Below are 23,637 nucleotides of genomic sequence, written 5' to 3'. Positions count from 1 at the left end.
GGGAAAACAAGATTCATTTCAGGAGCTCATATGATTGGCAGGTTCCTTTCTCGTCTGGCTGCATCACCATCAAGTTCCTGATCCATTGAACGCCTTCTGTGACGTGCTGGAACTCTCAGTGGCAATGGTGGAGCAGGTGGCCAGTCAGATATATGGATTCTGGGAATGTCCAAGACAGGGGTCCTCAAACTTTTTAAACAGGGGGCCAGTTCACTGCCCCTCAGACCATTGGAGGGCCGGAATATAATTTTTTTAAAAAAAACTATGAACAAATTCCTATGCACACTGCAAATATATCTTATTTTGAAAGTAAAAAAAAACAATACAGGAACAAATACAATATTTAAAATGAAGAACAAGTAAAGTTAAATCAACCGGTATTTCAATAGGCAGGTAAATGTCCCCAATAGGCAGCATAGGTCCTCAATAGGCAGCATAGGTCCCCAATAGGCAGCATAGGTCCTCAATAGGCAGGTAAATGTCCCCAATAGGCAGCATAGGTCCCCAATAGGCAGGTAAATGTCCCCCATAGGCAGCATAGGTCCTCAATGGGCAGGTAAATGTCCCCAATAGGCAGCATAGGTCCCCAATGGACAGGTAAATGTCCCCAATAGGCAGGTAAATGTCCCCAATAGCCAGGTAAATGTCCCCAGTAGGCAGGTAAATATCCCCAATAGGCAGGTAAATGTCCCCAATAGGCAGCATAGGTTCCTAATAGGCAGGTAAATGTCCCCAATAGGCAGCATAGATTCCTAATAGGCAGATAAATATCCCCAATAGACAGGTAAATGTCCCCAATAGGCAGGTAAATGTCCCCAATAGGCAGGTAAATGTCCTCAATAGGCAGCATAGGACCCCAATAGGCAGGTAAATGTCCCCAATAGGCAGCATAGGTCCTCAATGGGCAGGTAAATGTCCCCAATAGGCAGCATAGGTCCCGAATAGGCTGGTAAATGTCCCCAATAGGCTGCATAGGTCCCCAATAGGCAGGTAAATGTCCCCAATAGGCTGCATAGGTCCCCAATAGGCAGGTAAATGTCCCCAATAGACAACATAGGTCCTCAATGGGGAGGTAAATGTCCCCAATAGGCAGCATAGGTCCTCAATGGGCAGGTATATGTCCCCAATAGGCAGCACAGGTTATTAATAGGCAGGCTGTTTCCCCCTTATAATGCCCCATGCAGGCTGTTCCCCCTTATAATGCCCCATGCAGGATGTTACCCTCCATATAATGCCCCATGCAGGATGTCCCTTTCTCCCACCATATAATGCCCCATGCAAGATATCACTCTGCTGTCTTTATAATGCCCCATGCAGGATGTCACCCCCCCATATAATGCCCCATGCAGGATGTCACCCCACCATATAATGCCCCATGAAGGATATCACTCCCCTGTCTTTATAATGCCCCATTCAGGATGTCACCCCCCATATAATGCCCCATGCTGGATATCACCCCCCTATATAATGCCCCATGCAGGATATCACTCCCCTGTCTTTATAATGCCCCATTCAGGATGTCACCCCCCCATATAATGCCCCATGCTGGATGTCACCCCCCATATAATGCCCCATGCTGGATGTCACCCCCCATATAATGCCCCATGCAGCATGTCACCCCACCATATAATGCCCCATTCAGGATGTCACCCCCCCCCCCATATAATGCCCCATGCAGGATATCACTCCCCTGTCTTTATAATGCCTCATTCAGGATGTCACCCCCCATATAATGCCCCATGCAGGATATCACCCCCCCCCATATAATGCCCCATGCAGGATATCACTCCCCTGTCTTTATAATGCCCCATTCAGGATGTCACCCCCCCATATAATGCCCCATGCTGGATGTCACCCCCCATATAATGCCCCATGCAGCATGTCACCCCACCATATAATGCCCCATTCAGGATGTCACCCCCCCATATAATGCCCCATGCAGGATATCACTCCCCTGTCGTTACAATGCACCATGCAGGATATCACCCCCCTCTCTTTATAATGCCCCATGCAGCATGTCACTCCCCCATATAATGCCCCATGCAGCATGTCACTCCTCCATATAATGCCCCATGCAGGATGTCACCCCTAATATTATGCCCCATGCCTCCATACATTAAAAAAAAAAAATACTCACCTCACTCCTCCTCACCTGCTGAAACTGCTCGGGTCCGGACTCCTCAGCGTCGCCGGCGTCTTCCCACTCTGCGCTGCCTCTGATGGCTCAGGGGAGAGCGCGGTGGAAAGACGTCACAGGGAGCGCAGAGCGGGAAGACAGCGGATCTGCAGAGGCACGGGGAGAGGTAAGTATCCGGCTGCCGGGGCCCTGAGCAATCGGGGCTCCCAGAGAGCATGAAGTAGTGGTTTCAATACCCTTCTTTGAGAAAGTGTCATGCAGGATAGATCTGTGAGCAATTGTATCAATTTTCCATTGAAATCACCAGGACCCAAATCCCCTGCTTTCCTCACAATGGCCTCTTTTACATTGAAAAAATGTATGTGACAGATACTGTCCCTTGGACGCTCAGGATCTGGGCCATGATTGCCCAATGTACGGTGCGCTCTGGCGATCTCCAGCTCCTTATCAATAGGGTCACCAAGGATATTAGTGAATAATGTCCACAGTGTTGTCATAATTGCTTGTGCATTGATGCTTTGAGGATATTATTGTGATTATCTGGGTCATCAATGATATTAAACAGATGGTTTATTTACTGGCTGTGAAGATCCAGTGTTAGTTTCTGAGCATTATGATGGCCTCTAACTTGGACGACATTATCCTCTAATCTCTGTACCTTGTCAGTAAGCTGTGACAGGATAGAAGTGAGGGGACGTATTTCAGTATTGTATGTGGTCTCCAGCCTCTGAATATATTGCTCCATATCTTCTTTAGTAAGGATAGACACAATCTGATATACAAATAAGTTATGTTGTTCCCCATATCAGAATAACCTGTGGCTGGGGGGTAAATGTCCCTGTGAAGCAAGCACTGCTCAGTATGTGGGCTTTGGTGAGAGTACAGGGAGATTTCTGAAGATGTTTTCTTGTGAGGCCTACATTAAGAGAGAAGTTGGTGCAGGACTTACAGGCTGGAGCTGTCTGGCATCATGAGGGTTAAGACCAGGGCCGGCTCCAGGTTTTTCTGGGTCCCGGGCGAAAGAGTCTCAGTGGCCCTTTTAACACATACACGATTCATGATGCACAAATACGGCGGAGAAATATATATATAGTACACAGGGCCCAGCCTGCCACCTCATCCTTCACATATGCAGACATGCGCACATACACGGTACGCAGACACATGCACACACACACGGCACGCAGACATGCGCATGCACACACTCACCTGTCCCCGGTCCAGTGTCCTGTCCAGCAGCTCCTCAGGTATGGGGCAGTGCAGGGCCCCCGGCGTGTTACAGACATCATGGCCCTGGACCATCAGAGGGGCCCACTTGCGGTCGAGTCCGGGCCGCTCCCCCCCATCTGTGCAGGACCTCCGACGGTGTTTGATTGCCAGCACTCCCCCAGACATGGCCGCGCGCTGTGTGGCTGTGTCTGCTAGTAATGACGCGGCAGGGGCAACACACAAGCACAATTAAAGGCGCAGTGCCGTCGACCCTGCCGTGTCATTACTAGCAGACACAGCGCGCGACCATGTCTGGGGGAGTGCCGGCAATCAAGCAGCGCCTGCGTCACTGAACGGGTGCCGAAGAAGCGGCCAGGGCCCTGACAGTGAGTGGGCGGTGGGCCCCGACAGTGAGTGGGCGGTGGGCCCCTACAGTGAGTGGGCGGTGGGCCCCTCTGATTTTCCAGGGCCCTGGCACTTGCCCGGGTACGCCGGGTGCTGACGCTGGCCCTGGTTAAGACTGCTTCTTTTTCCAAGCTGAGATGAGGCAGTAATGGCTCCGAAGCAGGATGATAAGACTTGCAATAAGAAAAACTCCATACCAGACATGCTGGCGGAGGTGGAGGACCTCAGATTAACCTCCGATCTCTTGTCTTTCTTTCCCATATCGAACGTCATGTTTAAAGCCGTAAATTGCTTATAATTCCCCCAGGAATACGGTCTGAAGAGAGTGCTCTCAGTGTGTGCGTTCTCTCGGTGCTATTTCCAGGCCATGTCCTTCCTGTTGATTTTCAATACGTCCGAAGGCAGCATTGATTGGGAGCAGGATTGTGTGATGTAATAACCTTATGTGAGCCCTGGGAACGCGAGTTGTGACACCAATGGAACAGCACCAGAACAGGAAGTGCGTATGATTGTTTTTATTTTAACAAGGTCAAACATGAGAAAGAGTTGTCCTAGTAGTGGAAAACCCCTTTAAGAAGATACAATTTTCGGTTAGAAATTAAAAAGGTTTCTCCCCTGTGTGACTTCTCTGAAGTTTATTAAGAGTTGATTTCCGTGTAAAACATTTCCCACATTAAGAACATGAAAATGGCTTCTGGCCTGTGTGAGTACTTTGGTGACTAAAAAGTGAGGATTTCTTCACAAAACATTTCCCACATTCTGAACAGGATAAAGGCTCCTCCCCTGTGTGGATTCTCTGGTGCTTAACCAGATTTGATCTGAACAGGAAAAAGGTTTCTCCCCTGTCTGAGTTCTCTGGTGGCTATCAAGAATTTCTTTACGGTTAAAACATTTCCCACATTTTGAACAGGAAAAAGGCTTCTCCCCTGTGTGAGTTCTCTGGTGCTTAACCAAATCTGATTTCTGGATAAAACATTTCCCATATTCTGAACAGGATAAAGGCTTCTCCCCTGTGTGGGTTCTCTGGTGCTTAACAAGATTTGATTTATGGTTAAAACATTTTCCACATTCTGAACAGGAAAAAGGCTTCTCCCCCCGTGTGGGTTCTCTGGTGCTTAACCAGATTTGATTTCTGGTTAAAACATTTTCCACATTCTGAACAGGAAAAAGGTTTCTCCCCTGTGTGGGTTCTCTGGTGCTTAACCAGATTTGATTTCTGGTTAAAACATTTTCCACATTCTGAACAGGAAAAAGGTTTCTCCCCTGTGTGGGTTCTCTGGTGCTTAACCAGATTTGATTTATGGTTAAAACATTTTCCACATTCTGAACAGGAAAAAGGCAGGAAAAAGGCTTCTCCCCTGTGCGAGTTCTCTGGTGGCTATCAAGAATCTCTTTACGGTTAAAACATTTCCCACATTCTGAACAGGAAAAAGGCTTCTCCCCTGTGTGAGTTCTCTGGTGCTTAACCAAATCTGATTTCTGTTTAAAACATTTTTCACATTCTGAACAGGAAAAAGGCTTCTCCCTTGTGTGAGTTCTCTGGTGGCTATCAAGAATCTCTTTACGGTTAAAACATTTCCCACATTCTGAACAGGAAAAAGGCTTCTCCCCTGTGTGAGTTCTCTGGTGATTGACCAAATCTGGTTTCTGGTTAAAACATTTCCCACATTCTGAACAGGAAAAAGGCTTCTCCCCTGTGTGGGTTCTCTGATGTCTGATAAAACTTGATTTCAATGTAAAACATTTTCCACATTCTGAACAAGAAAATGGCTTCTCTCCTGTGTGGGTTTTCTGGTAGTTATCAAGATGCCCTTTCTGTTTAAAACATTTCCCACATTCTGAACAAGAAAATGGTTTCTTTTGTGTGTGAATTCTCTGGTGATTAACAAGATTTGATTTCAGATTAAAACATTTCCCACACTTGAAACAAAAAAATCTATTCTCTGCTGTGTGAACGTTTTGATGTTTAGGAAAAGACTTTTCGAGGGGAAAACTATTTCCATATTCTGAACGTGAAAATGGCTTTGAATTAGGAGTAGTTTGTTTTTTAATACTTATTTTGCGACCTTGATTTTCCTTAGTAGTCGGTAATGAATCAGAAGACAGGACGTGTTTCAAAGGATCAGATGACAGATCTTTGCAGTGAAGGGATGATGGTATATCTGGAGTAATGTCCTGTGGGATCTCAAGATCGTCTGATTTAAAAATTGAAGATGTCAGCTGTCCCTCTGATCTCCTGGTACAGTCATCTGCCAAGAATAAAACCAATTATTATTTTTGAATAAAATATCATTGAATTATATATTTAACATTTCTACTTAAACTGTAAAATAGCAACTTAAATATCAATGTAAAAAATATTGAATTATTCACCAAGAAAATGACAGTTCACAGTGTAATAGAAAACCTCATAGCAAGACCCAGTAGAGCGAGGTGTTCAATTGTTTGTTCATCCTGCAGGCGGCACTGGTGATGGAGGAGATGTCAGAACCAGAAGCTCTGGGCGGCGCAGGGTCTGTCCAGCCACTAAGATTAGGATGCCTGGGACCTGTAGTACCATCCAGTCTGGCAGTATGGGTGTGTGTGCTGTCCAGCTGGAGTAATCTGCTCCCTGCTTCAGCCATTTGGAGAGCACCGCACCCTACTAAAGCTGGAAGCATATTGCCGGAAGCTGCCAGATACAGCCTTGTTCTCCTCTGGTTCAGTCCTCTGTGATCAGCTCCCGGCTTGTGTATTTGTTTCCTGTTGTGACCTCGGCCCGTTTACGGACTACTTTTGTGTATTTTGATTTTGTATTTTCTCTGACCTCCTGGTTCTGACCCGGCCACCTGACTATTCTTCTTCCCATCTCACTCCACAGAACAGCAAGTAACACTGTGGCCCAAGCTTAGGGGGTCTCTGTGTAAGTCCAGATCCTTGTAGAGGGGTTAAAGGGTCATGAGCAAAACTGTGACTACAGATAATAACACCGACCAGGAGAGTAGAGGAAGTATTAGTGCTCCCAAATTCAGGAGAGATTGTGCAGTAATCTGAATTTCTTAGGATCGAAAGCATAATGGAATTCATGACGTGGAGTGAATCCATGAAACCAGGGCTGGAGCCAACACATCTCCTGCAGACGTGAATAAAAGTATATTACAGCCATCAGCCACGCACAGCTTAGAGATATATCACGGCACAGGTGTAATGTTTTCTGTATAGTTTATCACAATCCTGTATGAAGTTAGTTGGTTTTAAAAGAAATTCAACAGTCAGAATAAAGGGAAACTCTGCTGTTATTGTACAGAAATTCACACCTGGACCTCACTGTACATTTAATATTTTCAATCATAAAAGTGAAGTTTGGCCAGAAAGACTGGACCTGGTCTTGTAGGGATCATATGAGCACATTCAGCAGCACAGAAGGGAGAGAAGGTAACATAGTAACATAGTTTTTAAGGTTGAAGGAAGACTAAGTCCATCTAGTTCACCCCATAGCCTAACATGTTGATCCAGAGGAAGGCAAAAAAAAACCCTGTGGCAAACACTAAGCTCCACATTGGGGAAAAAAATCCTTCCCGACTCCATACGACAATCAGACTAGTTCCCTGGATCAACGCCCTATCAAGGAATCTAGTATTTATAACCTGTAATATTATACTTTTCAAGAAAGGCATCCATGCCCTTCTTAAATTTTAACAGTGAATCACTCATTACAACATCATGCGACAGAGAGCTCCATAGTCTCACTGCTCTTACAGTAAAGAATCCGCATCTGTGATTATGATTAAACCTTCTTTCCTCCAGACATAGGAGATGCCCCCTTGTCCCCGTCTCAGGTCTCAGAGTAAAAAGATCAGTAGAAAGGTCTTTATACTGTCCCCTCATATACTTGTAAATAGTAATAAGATCACCCATAAGCCTTCTTTTTTCCACAGTAAATAACCCCAAGTGTAATAACCTGTCTTGGTATTGCAGACCCCCCAGTCCTCTAATAAGCTTTGTCGCTCTTCTCTGCACCCTCTCTAGTTCAGCTATGTCTTTCTTATACGCCGGAGACCAGAACTGAGCACAGTATTCTAAGTGTGGTCGCACTAATGACTTGTATAGAGGTAAAATTATGTTCTCCTCATGAGCATCTATGCCTCTTTTAATGCATCCCATTATTTTATTTGCCTTTGCAGCAGCTGCCTGACACTGGCCACTAAACGTGAGCTTGTCGTCCACCAATACACCCAGGTCTTTTTCAGTTACAGTTTTGCCCAGTGTTTTACAATTAAGCATATAATTATACATTTTATTTCCTCTGCCCAAGTGCATTACCTTACATTTATCCCCATTAAAGCTAATTTTCCATTTATCAGCCCAAGCGTCTAGTTTACATAGATCCTCCTGTAATATAAAATTGTCCTCCTCTGTATTGATTACCCTGCAGAGTTTAGTGTCATCTGCAAATATTGAAATATTACTCTGTATGCCCCCTACAAGGTCATTAATAAATATGTTAAAAAGAAGGGGGCCCAATACTGACCCCTGTGGTTCCCCACTGTTAACTGAGACCCAGTCTGAATGTTTTCCATTAATAACCACCCTTTGTTTCCCATCACTGAGCCAATTCTTAACCCACATACATATATTTTCCCCTATCCCCATTGTTCTCATTTTATGTATCAACCTTTTGTGTGGAACCGTATCAAAAGCTTTTGAAAAGTCCATATACACAACATCCACTGCATTTCCTTGGTCCAGTCCAGAACTTGCCTCCTCATAAAAGCTGATCAGATTAGTCTGACAGGAACGGTCCCTCGTAAACCCATGTTGATATTGGGTCATGAAGTTATTCTTCTTCAGATACTCTAGTATAGCATCTCTTAAGAAACCCTCCATGATTTTACCCACAGTAGAGGTTAAGCTTACCGGCTTATAATTTCCAAGTTCAGTTTTTGTCCCCTTTTTGAATATTGGCACCACATTTTCTATACGCCAGTCCTGTGGTACAGACCCTGTTATTATGGAATCTTTAAAGATTAAAAATAATGGTCTATCTATGACATTACTTAATTCCTGCAGTACTCGCGGGTGTATCCCATCCGGGCCCGGGGATTTGTCCACTTTAGTGATTTTTAGATGCCGCCGTACTTCCTGCTGGGTTAAGCAAGTGACGTTTAATGGAGAATTTTTGTTATCACTAATCATGTTTTCTGTCATGTGATTTTCTTATGTAAATACGGTTGAAAAAAAAATCATTTAGCATATTGGCTTTTTCCTCATCCTCATCCACCATTTCACGCAGACTATTTTTAAGGTGGTCAACACTATCATTTTTTAGTTTTTTACTATTTATGTAGTTAAAGAATATTTTGGGGTTATTTTTACTTTCTCTGGCAATGATTCTCTCTGCCTCAATCTTTGCTGCCTTGATTTGTTTTTTACATAATTTATTTAATTTTCTATATTTATTTAATGCCTCAACACTACCTACTTGCTTTAGTTCTCTAAATGCTTTCTTTTTGTCACTTATTGCGCCCCTTACAGCTCTATTTAGCCATAGTGGTTTCCTCCTATTTCTAGCATGTTTATTCCCAAGGGGTATATATTGTGCACAGGTCCTATTCAGGATGTTAATAAATGTCTCCCATTTGCTTTGTGTAGCTTTATGTCTCAAGATATCGTCCCAGTTTATTGCACTAAGATCATCTTGTTGATCCTGAACCAGTTGTGAAAGGTAATGGTCTCTCATAGTAGTCAAAAACCTATTTCCTTTGCTTGAACTACATGTTTCTGTCCCCCAATGTATTTCAGGGTAGTTGAAGTCTCCCATAATAATGACTTCTCCTTGAGTCGCTGCTTCATCTATTTGCTTTACGAGGATATTCTCCGCTACTTCCATTATTTTTGGAGACTTATAACAAACCCCTATCAGTAATTTATTATTTTTTCCCCCTCCCCTTATCTCCACCCACAGGGACTCTACATTTTCATTAGATTCACATATATCCTCCCGCAAGACAGGTTTTAAGGATGATTTTACATATAAACACCCCCCCCCCTCACTTGTTTGTACGGTCATTTCTGAACAGACTATAGCCCTGTAAATTAACTGCCCAGTCATGGCTCTCGTCCAGCCACGTTTCAGATATCCCTACCATGTCATAATTATTTTGCAACAAAATTAATTCTAATTCCTCCATTTTGTTGGTGAGGCTTCTGGCATTAGTGTACATGCATTTTATGTATCTCTCTGTACCTCTATTCCTTCTTACTTTATTGACTGTTCTAACCCCACCCCCAATCTCTTTATTTGTGCCCAGGTCACTATCTGCACTATCTTCCCCACCTATAAAATGAATACCCTCCCCCCCAATCCCTAGTTTAAACACTCCTCCAACCTTCTAGCCATTTTCTCCCCCAGCACAGCTGCACCCTCCCCATTAAGGTACAGCCGGTCCCTAGCGTAGAGTCTGTAGCCAACTGAGAAGTCGGCCCAGTTCTCCAGGAACCCAAATCCCTCCTTCCTACACCAGTTCTTGAGCCACTTATTTATCTCCCTAATCTCCCGTTGCCTCTCTGACGTGGCACGTGGTACCGGTAGTATTTCAGACAATACCACCTTGGAGGTCTTTGCTTTTAGCTTGCAGCCTAATTCCCTGAAATCATCTTTAAGGACCTTCCACCTACCTCTAACTTTGTCATTTGTGCCAATGTGCACCATGACAGCTGGGTCCTCACCAGCCCCTACCAGTAATCTGTCAACCCGATCAGCGATGTGCCGGACTCGAGCGCCAGGTAGACTCATCCAATAAGATATCAGGGATCTAGGAAGCCAACAGCATCATTACCCTCCGCTTTCTCTTACAGTCCCATCATAATGTTTTTCTTCAAGTAATTTTTTAACTTGTCAGCACATTCTACGTATACTGTAATTTAGCTTTGTAATTTACAGATCTGGGCAGGTAAGGGTCAGTGTCTTCTAATACTAGGGGGTAGGTGGATCCCCAGGTTGCAAGTTCTCTAGAAAAGGTTTTTTAATGCCCAAATTCATCTGAACAGTTTTGGGTGGAGAAGAATGTTGTGGTCTAGAAGCAAAATGGTGATCACATGATTGTGATATGGCTGGACTACACTACCGAAAAAAGAGCCACAGCCGGTGACGAAGAAGAATCTGTGACTTCTCTGCATTTAGTGGATACTACTCACCTGGGTAGTCATGTGTAGGAATCTCCTCTTTACACCACTCATCACCCCTCACATATGTCTCTGTAGTATTAATATGGGTCAGATCTTCACCCTGAAACAAATATTGTAAAAGTCACAGACAGATGGAGAAGTCCCATCTATGATCGGCTCTAATCCTGCCATCTCCACCAATCTCATTACACAAGTATAAAACATATAATACTGGTGGATAAAACAAGACTGAACACAAGACCTTCACAGTCGTCTACACATCATAGGGGAGATCTCATGACACCTTATCTCCATCTACCTGATGATCCTGAGGAACATTGGGGTCTTCTTGTTTACAGTCCTGTGGAAGAAGAGGACGGGGACATCTCTCTGGTGTTGTCCTCTTACTGGATAGATCTGGAGGAAACACATACAGGGACTGAATTCATTCTTTACATACAGATAATTATAGGCCGTGTTTATTTAGTCCTGTCTATTACCTGGAGATGTGAGGGGCTGGGGAACCTCCATCATGACGTCCTTGTACAGATCTTTGTGTCCTTCTAAATACTCCCACTCCTCCATGGAGAAATAGACGGCGACATCCTGACATCTTATAGGTGTTATGTTCTGCTACCAGAGCTAAGGAAAGAGAGGAGAACTGTCCCTACGATAGAACTCAGCTTAATCCCTACGATGTAACAGGGGACCTGATCCTGCGATCAGACCTGCTAAAGTCCTAAGCTAGTCTATACGGAGACCTATAGATGTGGGGAAGGAATCCCTACAAGTACTAAGGACTGGGAGGAATATGGGACACCTCCTAACAGAAATAGTAGCAGACAGACGAACAAACAAAATATATAGAACATAGAGGTCAGTAGACCAAGCAAACTAACAGAGCAAGACACAGAGCACAGGCTAGCTAGAAAGTAGATATACAATGAAGTCCAGCAAAGCCAGAAGGGCGGAGCAGGATTAAATAGGCCAACAAGGTCATGTGACCAGCAAAGGAAAAAAGACCTAAGAGCAAGGTTCTAACAGTACCCCCCCTTCTAAGAGGATCCTCCGGATCCCCTAGGACCAGGCTTATCAGGAAATCTCCTGTGAAACGCTCTGATAAGTCTGGACGCGGAAACATCATCCGACCTCACCCAAGAGTTATCCTCGGGACCGAAACCTTTCCAGGCCACAAGATACTGCAAACTACCTCTATACCGTCTAGAGTTAAGGATGCGAGAAATTTCATATTCCCCGTCCTCCACCACCGGAGGAACAGAGGCAGAGGCGTCACAATCCGATACAACAGCTTTTTTCAACAGAGAGACATGAAATACCGGATTAATTCTCCAGGAGGTAGGAACCTCCAACCTAACAGCAGATTGGTTGACAACCTGAAGCACCTTAAAGGGCCCTACAAACTTGGGACCCAATTTCTTTGAAGGAATCCTCAACCGCAGATTCCTAGAAGACAACCAAACCATGTCACCAACAGTGAACAAAACCTCCTGTCGTTTCCTATCAAAGTAGTCTTTAGATTTTCTGTTGGCCTCCTGAAGATTACCACGCACATCCGTCCAAACTCTCTCCAAATCACCGGAAAAATTCTCCTCCTCAGGTACGGCAGATCCCAACTTGGAGAACGACCCAAACGACGGATGTCTCCCAGAACAACAAAAAAAAGGCGAACAACCAGCAGAAGAAGATGTATGATTGTTCAGAGCAAATTCAGCAAGTGGCAGAAACTCAGACCACCCCTCTTGATTGTCTGCCACAAAACAACGCAAGAACTGCTCAACATCCTGGTTTTTCCTTTCTGTCTGGCCATTAGATTCAGGATGATATCCGGACAAGAACGACAAATGAATTCCCAACCTATCACAAAAGGCACGCCAAAAACGAGCCACGAACTGAGGACCCCTATCAGAAACAATGTCAGTAGGAACGCCATGAAGTCTGACAATTTCCTTGACAAAGGCCTTAGCGAGAGTTTTAGCGCAGGGCAGTTTGACGAAAGGAACCAAGTGACACATCTTGCTAAAACGGTCCACAACCACCCAGATGACCGTGAAACCCTCAGAGGGGGGAAGGTCAGTTATAAAGTCCATAGCCAAATGTGTCCAAGGAGCACTGGGAACCTCCAAAGGACAAAGCAACCCCGCAGCAGGAGTATGTGAGGACTTAGATCTAGCACATATAGTACATTGACGCACCCACTTAATGACTTCCTTCTGCCATCCAGGCCACCAAAAACTGCGACCCACCAGTCTCTTGGTCTCAGAGATTCCGGGATGACCTGCCAACCGAGATTCGTGACACTCAACAAACAAATCTCTCCTAAAGGTCCCAGGCACAAACAACCTCCCATGGGGAGTGTTAGATGGGGCATTCTCCTGTGCTTTAAGAATCTCATTTTCCAAAATGGAGTCCAAAGCAGCTATCACAACACCTTCTTGTAAAATGTTCTCCTCTTTCTCAGCACCGACTATGGGAGAAAAACTGCGAGACAAGGCATCCGCCTTAACATTCTTAGTACCAGGGATGTAAGTAACGGAGAAATTAAACCGCGAGAAAAACAGTGCCCACCTAGCCTGACGGGCGCTTGGCAGCATCAAGATATATCAGATTTTTATGATCCGTAAGAACCTGAACGGGAAATTCCGCACCTTCCAAGAAGTGGCGCCAGTGTTCAAATGCGAGTTTAATAGCCAATAATTCCCGATTACTAATATCGTAATTCAGTTCAGTCTCCGAAATTTTTTTTGAAAAAAAGGCACAGGGATGTAATCCATCCCCGTTATCCTGAGACAATACTGCGCCAACCCCCACAGAGGAAGCATCAACCTCAACCAAAAACGGCCTAGTAACATCAGGCTGCATAAGGATGGGAGCAGAGGTGAACCTCTCCTTGAGATACACAAAAGCTTCAATGGCCTCAGAAGACCACTGAAACGCATCAGCACCTTTCCTGGTGAGATCAGTCAGAGGTTTGACAATACTAGAAAATTTTTTTATGAATTTTCTGTAGTAATTGGCGAAACCCAAAAACCTCTGTATCGATTTCAAACCAATAGGCCTAGGCCATTCCTGCACAGCCTGAACCTTAACCGGATCCATCTCAAAACCTTTGCTGGAGATAATGTAGCCCAAAAAACTAATTCTCTGTACAGCGAACTCACATTTCTCCAGCTTAGCAAAAAGCGAATTGTCCATTAATAACTGTAATACCTCACGCACGCTCCGCCAATGAGACTCCAGATCTGGCGAATAAATCAAAATGTCATCCAAATACACAACCACATTTTTACCGATCAAAGGTCTAAGGATGTCATTAATCAGATTCTGAAAAAATGCAGGAGCATTAGTAAGACCAAAAGGCATAACCAGATTCTCAAAATGACCCACAGGAGTGTTAAAAGCAGTCTTCCATTCATCACCCTCCTTCATGCGCAACAGATTGTATGCCCCCTTAAGGTCAATTTTAGAGAACCACTTGGCCCCCAATAACTGGTTAAACAGATCAGGAATCAATGGCAGTGGGTAAGGATTGCGTACCGTAATTTTGTTAATCTCACGAAAATCCAGACAAGGACGTAAACCGCCGTCCTTTTTTTTTTACAAAAAAAAATCCAACCTCCATCGGTTCACCACTGTTAGTACACACATTCTCATAACCAGAAACTGACATAGCAGAGGATTTGCTCTCATTAACCCTTGCACGCAGTCTTCTATCCACCCGTATAGCTAATTGCATAGCCTGTTGCAAATCTTCAGGTGTAGGATAAGCAATTAGCAGGTCTTTAACCCTTTCACTGAGCCCAGCAAGAAATAGACTTTTCAGAGCAGAATCGTTCCACCCTGTTTGAGTAGACCAACGACGGAAATGTGTACAATATTTTTCCACATTACCTGATCCTTGTTTTAAACGTCTCAACTCAGTCTCAGCTGATGCGACACGGTCAGGATCATCATATAATAGTCCCAAAGCAGAAAAAAAACTATCCACTGATCTGAAGCATGAATCACTAGGTTGCAAAGAAAAGGCCCACTCCTGAGGCTCTTTGCGCAAAAGTGACATTATGAACCCTACGCGCTGGGATTCATCCCCAGAGGACTTAGGTCTCAAACGAAAATACAATAAGCAAGCATTTTTAAATGAAAAAAATTCTCGGTGTTCACCAAAAAATAAATCCGGCAAACATACCTTAGGCTCCAAGAAATGTGCTCCAGGACAGTTACTCACGTGCTGACGGAGCTCGGCCACCTCCAGAGAGAGTCCCTGCAGGCGATGAACCAAATCCTGAACCGACACCATGATGGAACAGAAAAATCTTTCCTTAGAGAATTTGCTGGCTGGACTTACTGTTATGTTCTGCTACCAGAGCTAAGGAAAGAGAGGAGAACTGTCCCTACGATAGAACTCAGCTTAATCCCTACGATGTAACAGGGGACCTGATCCTGCGATCAGACCTGCTAAAGTCCTAAGCTAGTCTGTACGGAGACCTATAGATGTGGGGAAGGAATCCCTACAAGTACTAAGGACTGGGAGGAATATGGGACACCTCCTAACAGAAATAGTAGCAGACAGACGAACAAACAAAATATATAGAACATAGAGGTCAGTAGACCAAGCAAACTAACAGAGCAAGACACAGAGCACAGGCTAGCTAGAAAGTAGATATACAATGAAGTCCAGCAAAGCCAGAAGGGCGGAGCAGGATTAAATAGGCCAACAAGGTCATGTGACCAGCAAAGGAAAAAGACCTAAGAGCAAGGTTCTAACAATAGGAACCTGACACATACAATGATACCGTCATCCCCCCGATCCCTTCATAGCGTTACTGTATAATGTCCCAGCATTCCAAGCAGTGTCACCTGTCCAGTAAGCAGCTCAATCATCTTGTAGGTGAGTTCAAGGATCTTCTGGTCACTGATGTCTTCATGCATCAGTGGAAGAGATGGAGGTCCTGTGATTGGGCTCAGGGTTCTTCCCCATCCCTCAGACACATGGGCCTGATGGCGCTCACTAGAGGTCTTCTTCACTACTGTGTAATCCTGGTTATGGAGAGACACATTAATAAATCTCACTCCAGACATTTCCAGAGTCCTCACCTCTCCAGTTCTGTCCATCTGTTATTTCCATAGATAAGAATGATGTAATGTGACATCATCAGAATCTCTCACCTCTCCAGTAAGCCGGAAGAGGATCTCTAGGGTGAGGTGTAATATCTTCTCCGCCATCTTGTCTCTGTCCAGATCCATCATTTATGGATCAATAAGGAAAATTTTCTTATATAGAAGATCTTCACTGAGAGGATCTGATATTGTAGGGATCTGAATGAGAAGATGATGAGCCGATGTAACATCATAAAAATCCTGTGTAATAATACAATTACTGGAGATAATAAGGGGAAACATATGAGGAGATTTATTATTTTACAGTGTTTAGTTTTATTCTTTCTTCCTCGGAGTCTGCAGCTGAATACCTTTCTCATAGACTCGCCTTCCATGACGCTAATTCTCGTCTCATTTACCGACACTGCACTCGGCATTAGCAATACTGCAGGAGATATTCACTACATGTGACATGAGAAATAACTACTTCATAATGAGGACGATATCTTAATCTTCTACTACTGTTCTAGAAACATATTTGGCCAGAGTCTGTCACGGACTACATCACTGTTTGTTTGTGAATGTTTCCCGTCTTCCCCGGACTATATTCTTCTATCACGTTAGATCTAATATCTGATTCACACAAAGTTTGAGGCTTTTATAAAAGCTTTTTTGTCTGCACAAACACCACAAACAGAAATTATTCGCTACCAAGGTCTCCATGTACACGGGGTTTATTTTTGACCTTAGGCTTTCCAATATAACAAGAAAAAAAGCAGATATTAAAATGTTTCAAAAGAAAATTGGCACCAACAATTCTTGTAAAAAGAAAAAAACATGCAAAAAGCATAAGACATATTTTGTTATTTTTTTAAACGTTAATTTGTTTAAAAAAAAACAAAACAAAATAAAACACTCTTTTGAGCACCAGAACAGATGTACCATAGTGATCTCACAGGTGCAGCTGCAACAAAAAATCTGTCAGTTTAATCACTTGCTGCTGTCAAAAAAGCAAATATGGCATCTAAGAAGGTGTGACAGAGTTTCGTTCAATGCCCCTCCTCCCCCAAGTACTCAATAGTATAGGGCTGCCTAGTTACCTAGTTACTATGATACTTAAATGTCTAATAATGGTGTCTGGGCCTGCAATGTATGAAAGTCTATTAGGATGGGCCAGAGGCAGCATCCAATAAGTTACCTTTTAACGCCCCCATACACATTAAACTATTAAACTAAAGTTGCATGAAAGCACTGATTTCAGGGGGTTTGGTCAACTATAAAATATATTTGGGGGCCTCCTGACAGATGATGTCAGGGCAGAGAAGGATCTGGCAACCAGAATTTCAGAGGTTAATCGTTTGTTTTTCCTGTAGATAATCCTCCACTAGAGGAATCTGGAGGCGACTCTCTCATACAGATCACAGGAAAGCTGGAATATTTGTGTGTATAGGGGAGTTAGGAGAGATAGCCATCTGCCAAATGACCGTTCAGTCAACACTTATCTCATGTGTATGGGGCCTTTAGTATTACATGACAAGCAGTGATAATACACGGCACTACAGTAGTACAGTGCATTATCTGAGCAATCAGAGGCTTGTATGTTGTATGATCGCACTAATGAGCGTTGTTTAAAAAAAGGTTTAAAGTGAAAAAATAGATCACAGTTTTAGCAACAATAAATATCCGTCTCTATGGGGAAAACAGACTCACTGCACAATGTTAGTTAAGTCACATCCATAACAACTTTATTATACTCTATTATCCTATACACATCTTGTACACAGTGGAGTAGATAGAAATCACAGAACCCACAGCAATAGCTGTAATTGGGCTCCCAACCTCAAAAGAAAACAGACCACATGCTGCTGTTGTACTTGGCAGACCCAGCTCAGATGGTATGGTGATGAATGACCACTATGTGGGGCGCATTATACTGTATGGAGGACTATGTGGGGTCCTTTCCACTGTATAGAGCACTTTTTGTGGCCATTATACTATATGAAGCACTTTGTGAGGCTATTATACTGCATGTATCATTTTTTGTGGCTGTTATAATGAATGGAGCATAATGTGGAGCCATTATACTGTATAGAGCACTTTTTGTGGCCGTTATACTGTATGGAGCACTATATGGGGCAATTATACCGTATGAAAGGCAATGCAGGGCCACATTATATAATGCATGGAGGACTATGTGGGGCGCATTATACTATATGGAGCACTTTTTTGGCCATTACACTGTATGGAGGGCTGTATGGGGATTACAGTTTGAGATTCATACTGAGATAGGGTCACCATTCTTTGTTGAAGGGATTGAAGAAGGGGGTACAGTAGGGTCATTAAACCATGTGTGTGAAGAGTACTGTGGAGGAATTCATTATGGGGTATTATACTGTGTTTGGGGGCACTTTTGTTTACATCATACTTTATTATCTGTGTTAGCCAAGGTTTTTTATCCTTTGTTATTACTCATTTAATTTAGGCCATTGGACCATATGCTTTTTTCTGCTCTTACATATTATATTACATTATTTTATTCTTAGATTTATTAATTAAAATGTTCTTTGTTTGTGGGATAACCCATTTAAGTTAGTTTCCATATGAAAAAAGGTTTCCTTGTCATATATAACGATAAAACATCCTCAATTGTAGACATTTTTTTTAATAAATATTAAGGTTGGCCCTCGACTATATCCAAGCTTTTAATTTTGGCCCTCTGTGTATTTCAGTTTGTCACCCCTGGTCTAAGATAAGGAATCCTTCCTAAACTTAATTTCCTTTAATTAGGCCTTGTGCCCACCCAGTGCAAGGTTCTGTACCGTTTAGGTAGACTTCTTGGCCTGAGCTAAGGACCTCATCCTGCTGCTCACCTTAGCAAAGTTTTATCCCTTTAATTAGGCCTCCTGGCCTTCTGCCACCTCCCCCCAGAGCAAAGTTCTGTACAGTTTAAGTAGGCCTGCTGGCCTGAGCTAAGGACCTTATCCTGCTCTTTTTCTCCACTATGCTCCCTGCCTGGAATCCAGATTCCCACTGCCATTATGTCTTTGCTTTCCTTAAGAACATACTATCTGATGTCCCACTGGCACACAACACTATATCAATTCAAGTCTGCAACCAGATGAACTGAATGAACTCACTCACTTATCCCTGATCTGACTCATCACCAGGAAATTGTTGTCCTGTGTGCTCACATAGCTCAGAATGAGGGCTCCCAGACAGTATGATGCCCGCACAGATACTACACAATATGATGGCCCCCACAGCCCTTCACTTAATATGATTGCCCCCACAATTCCTGATATTTAAAAAAACAAAAAACACACACATTACTCAACCAACCCCTTTCCGGAGATGCATTGCTCTGGTCTGTGCAGTTTGAGTACTGAGGCTCCATACTACAGGTGTGATGTAGTGACGCAGCGCCGGACTGGGGTGTCTGGGGCCCACCAGGGAAATTGACTCCAGGGGCCCACCAGGGAAATTGACTCCAGGGGCGGGCCCACCAGGGAAATTGACTCCAGGGGCCCACCCACCCACCCACCCACCCCACCCACCCTTCAGCTTGTTGCAAATACCTGTTAGCTCTTGTACCCATTATACTGGCGGCTCCTGCCCATCACTGTGTGCTCACCAGAACTGCGATGTACAATTACTGTAGTTTGCATTAAAGGGTTTTTATTGGTGAAAACAAGTTATCAGCGATGCACAGGTTGGAAGGTGATCACTTATTTATTGGTGGAATCCGCACTGTCAGAAGATTGTGGCACTTTGAGTATTGGTGAGATTTTTACCTCAGTATATATAAGACAAAACCAGGAGTGGAGCAATCCGAGGTCATGTTTTATGCATTTCTCACCCACTCCTGGTTTTGTCTTATAAATACAGAGGTTAAAATCTCACCAAATGCCAACTTGCTTTCTCTGGTGAACCTCTGTAACTGCATCTCTGCTGCTGTGTAATAGTCACAGGGCAGGGAGGGGTTAAACATCCAAGTATTTAATATCTATTGGAAATAAAGAGGTTTCCCCTTATTGATAGGAGATAAAACAAATGACAAACCACAATCCACTCTACCAAGACCAATAATACCAGATAGAAGGCAGAAATACCACCACACCGTGACCAGATCACATATTACCACCACATAGTGCCCAAATAATGCCACATACAAGGCACAAATACCGCCACACCATGACCAAAGCACATAATACCAACACATAGTGATCAAATGCTACCAGATAGAAGGTATAATAAATACTGACACACCATGAGACCACATATTACCACCACATAGTGACCGAATAATACCACATACAAGGGACAAATATCGTCATGTCTTGACCAAAGCACATAATGCCACCACATAGTGACAAATAATACTAAAATAATAAAAATGTAAAAAATCTCTGTATATTGGGTCAGTGTACAGGTTATACAGTGATCACCAGTGACATTATTCACAGGAACTCTGTATATAGTGTACAGGTTATACAGTCATCACCAGTGACATTATACACAGAAGCTCTGTATATAGTGTCAGTGTGCAGGTAATGCAATGATCACCATTGATATTATACACAGGAGCTCTGTATATAGTGTCAGTGAGCGTGTATAGGTAATACACATACTCACAAGTTCTTTATCTGTCGCAGACCGATATATCACATCTTCTATGCAGGACTTATCTCTGCAGAAAATAACATAGTTAGCTATAACTGATCACTTCCAGAGCACAATCCACACTTTTCCCAAGACTTCTACACTGCATTTGTGTCACCCTGGCCTGGATGCCACAAGTGTAATTAAAGCTGTGTCTGAGAGCAAGGGGGAGGTTCTCTAGTCAGGGGAACATTAGCATGCAATGCCTCCTGTCTCAGGCCAGTAGGGGGAGCAGGCTGCCCCTATAAAAGCTGGTGCTGGGGGCAGGGTTAGAGAGAACCAGATGACCTGTCTCAGGACTGAGACGTGTCTCAGCAGAGCAGGGACAGACAGTTGCATTGTAACCTAAGAGGAAGTGTGGCAGGAGGAGAGCCACAAGCCAGAGGCGAAGAGAGCCTGTCTTGGCAGAGAAAAGACTTAACTTTACCAGACTTTGGTGTCTGAGGCTGGAAGGATTCCACATCCCCTAGCAGAGAACCAGTCCGCAAGGGACTGTACATTCCTTGGCCTAAGAAGCCTGGAGGCCCTGCCACAACCGAAGGGACCAGTAAAGCCATACAAGGCTGGGAGCAGAAAGGAACCCACGTCGCAGGCCATACAGGCGAGAATACACGGAAAGCTCGGAAACGTGGGCTGTTACCCTATCAGGAGGAGATAGCCAGAAGGAGCGCAGAAAGCACGGTAGGCCTACACCCTCACCCTGACCAGGGCCAATTTCCCCGTTGCTCTCAGACATCCAGGTCCCCTCCTAGCTGGGACTGTTTATGGGTCAGTTTACCTGTTTCAGTAAAGACCCTGGACTGCAACCTGTTGTCTGTGTGCTCCTTGCTCCTCCAGCACTATCGGCACTGGGACTCTCACTACCATCACTCCCACCATCCACTACACTGCCCTGGGGCCGCACTCTTCCCGTGGGGAGTCACACTACCCTAGCTGCACACCTCATCAGCCCCAGCGGTCTGCATGCAGCGGCGGTTCCTAATAACCGCAATCCACGGGTGGCGTAGTCGGACATTATCAATAACACATAACGGACTACCACTGGCCTGACCACCCTGAGCCACGAAACCGGGTTGCCACTACTACGCCCATCGTTCCCCTATTGCCCGGATCCGAGTGCCCCACGGCCCAGGGGGCGAGTCACATGAAATGACAAAAAAGCAAAATAGTGCCGCACTACACAGTAACAGTGCTCCAGCGTCATTCTGTGCCTGCTCATCTGTCAGCAGACATATTTGTCTGATGGCAAAGATGTAGCAGCGCTGAAGACAGAAGACCTATGGATTACGTCGGAGCAATGATTTTTTTTATTAAAATTGGAGTCCCTTAGGCTACTGTTACAACTCTCCTGTTAGTTTTTTTTTAGTTTGCTGGTCACATGACCAGTTTTGCCTATTTAATCTGGCTCTGCCCTCCTGGCTTTGCTGGACTTCATTTGTATTTACTACTGTTGAGCTAGCTTGGTGCTCTGTTGCCGTTCTCTGTTAGTTTTGCTAGGTCTTCTGACCTCTTTACTTTTTGTTGTGTGTTTGTCTGTGACTGCTACGATTTCTGCTAGGAGGTGTCCAACTTTTCCCAGTCCCTAGTTCTTGTAGGGATTCCTCCCTCACATCTATAGGTCTTCGTACAGACTAGCCGAGGACTTTAGCGGGTCTGATCGCAGGATCAGGTTCCCCGTTACATCGTAGGGATCTAGTTTAGTTCTATTGTAGGGACAGATCTCCTGTCTTTCCTTAGTCTCTGTAGCAGATCATAACAGTAAGTCCAGCCATAAAAAAAAAAAAAAAAAATTCTCTAAGGAAAGACCTCCAGTTTTCCATCATGGTCTCGGTGCAAGATTTGGCTCAACGCTTGCAGGGACTCTCTCTGGAGGTGGCCAAGCTCCAACAACACGTGAGTAGCTGTTCTGGAGCGCATTTTGTGGAACCAAAGGTACGTCTGCCTGATCTATTTTTTGGCAAACAACAAGATTTTTTTTCTTTTAAAAATGCTTGTCTATTATATTTTCGTTTGAGACCCGGATCCTCTGGTGATGAATCACAGCGCATAGGGTTCATAATGTCACTTTTTCGCAAAGATCCTCAGGGATGGGCCTTCTCTCTCCAACCTAGTGATCCGTGCTTTAGATCAGTGGATAGTTTTTTTTCTGCTTTGGGTTTATTGTACGATGATCCTGATCGTGTCTCATCTGCTGAGTCTGAATTAAGACGTTTGAGGCAGGGATCAGGTAATGTGGAAAAATATTGTTCTCACTTCCGTCGGTGGTCTGCCCAGGTGGGGTGGAACGATTCTGCTTTGAAAAGCTTGTTTCTTGCAGGGCTAGGTGAAAGGGTTAAGGATTTACTGATTGCTTATCCCACACCTGGAAACTTGCAGGAGGCAATGCAATTAGCTATACGGGTGGACAGGAGACTGCGTGCAAGGGTTAATGAGAGCAAATCCTCTGCTATGTCAGCTTCGAGTCCTGAGAGGTTCAGTGCTGACAATGGTGAGCCAATGGAAATTGGGGCGATGACACCCCGCTCTCAGGAAAAAGACCGCCGACTTTCTGAAGGCTTGTGTTTCTATTGCGGAAATTCTGGTCATTTGATTAAGAGCTGTGTGCTTCGTATGAAGAAAGAAAAAAAAATGGTCAGTCATGCCCGTATTGCCTGTTTAAATTCTAAGGGAGTATTCCTATCTGCCACTACTGCTGCTCAGGATGAATTAATTGAATTTCGGGTATTTGTGGATTGTGGATCTACTCTGAATGTGATTGATGGGGGATTCTTGGAAAAACTTAGATTAGAACCTAAAACTTTGTCATCCCCTATTGCTGTGGTTTCTGTCGATGGCTCTCCCTTGAAGAGTGTTACTCACAAGGTCTGTGAATTTCCCCTCACTATTAATGGTATTCATCAAGAGAATTTGGATTTGGTGGTATTGGATAATTTGCCTTCTCCAGTAATATTGGGGTTACCCTGGTT

The 23,637-nt window shown here is 44.1% G+C and overlaps 1 protein-coding gene across 1 annotated transcript in view; it reads right to left on the bottom strand.

Moving 5' to 3' along the window:
* Positions 1-4,368: 4,368 nt before the first annotated feature.
* The window catches only part of LOC141270829 (uncharacterized), a 113,766-nt gene continuing 94,497 nt past the window's right edge, over positions 4,369-23,637 (bottom strand). Inside the window, exons 3-5 of the mRNA XM_073680930.1 lie at positions 11,217-11,314; positions 10,928-11,018; positions 4,369-6,000 (exon numbers count right to left, since the gene is read on the bottom strand). Of these exons, the coding sequence (XP_073537031.1) occupies positions 4,490-6,000; positions 10,928-11,018; positions 11,217-11,314 (1,700 nt within the window). The 3' untranslated portion in view covers positions 4,369-4,489. The remainder of the gene's footprint in view (positions 6,001-10,927; positions 11,019-11,216; positions 11,315-23,637) is intronic.

The sequence above is a fragment of the Phyllobates terribilis genome, unplaced genomic scaffold, assembly GCF_046119375.1.
Source record: "Phyllobates terribilis strain yellow unplaced genomic scaffold, ASM4611937v1 Scaffold_5__5_contigs__length_657084704, whole genome shotgun sequence".
NCBI classification, from domain to species: domain Eukaryota; kingdom Metazoa; phylum Chordata; class Amphibia; order Anura; family Dendrobatidae; genus Phyllobates; species Phyllobates terribilis.
The sequence above is the reverse complement of the archived record's forward strand: the minus strand, read 5'-3'. Positions and strand labels throughout refer to the sequence as shown.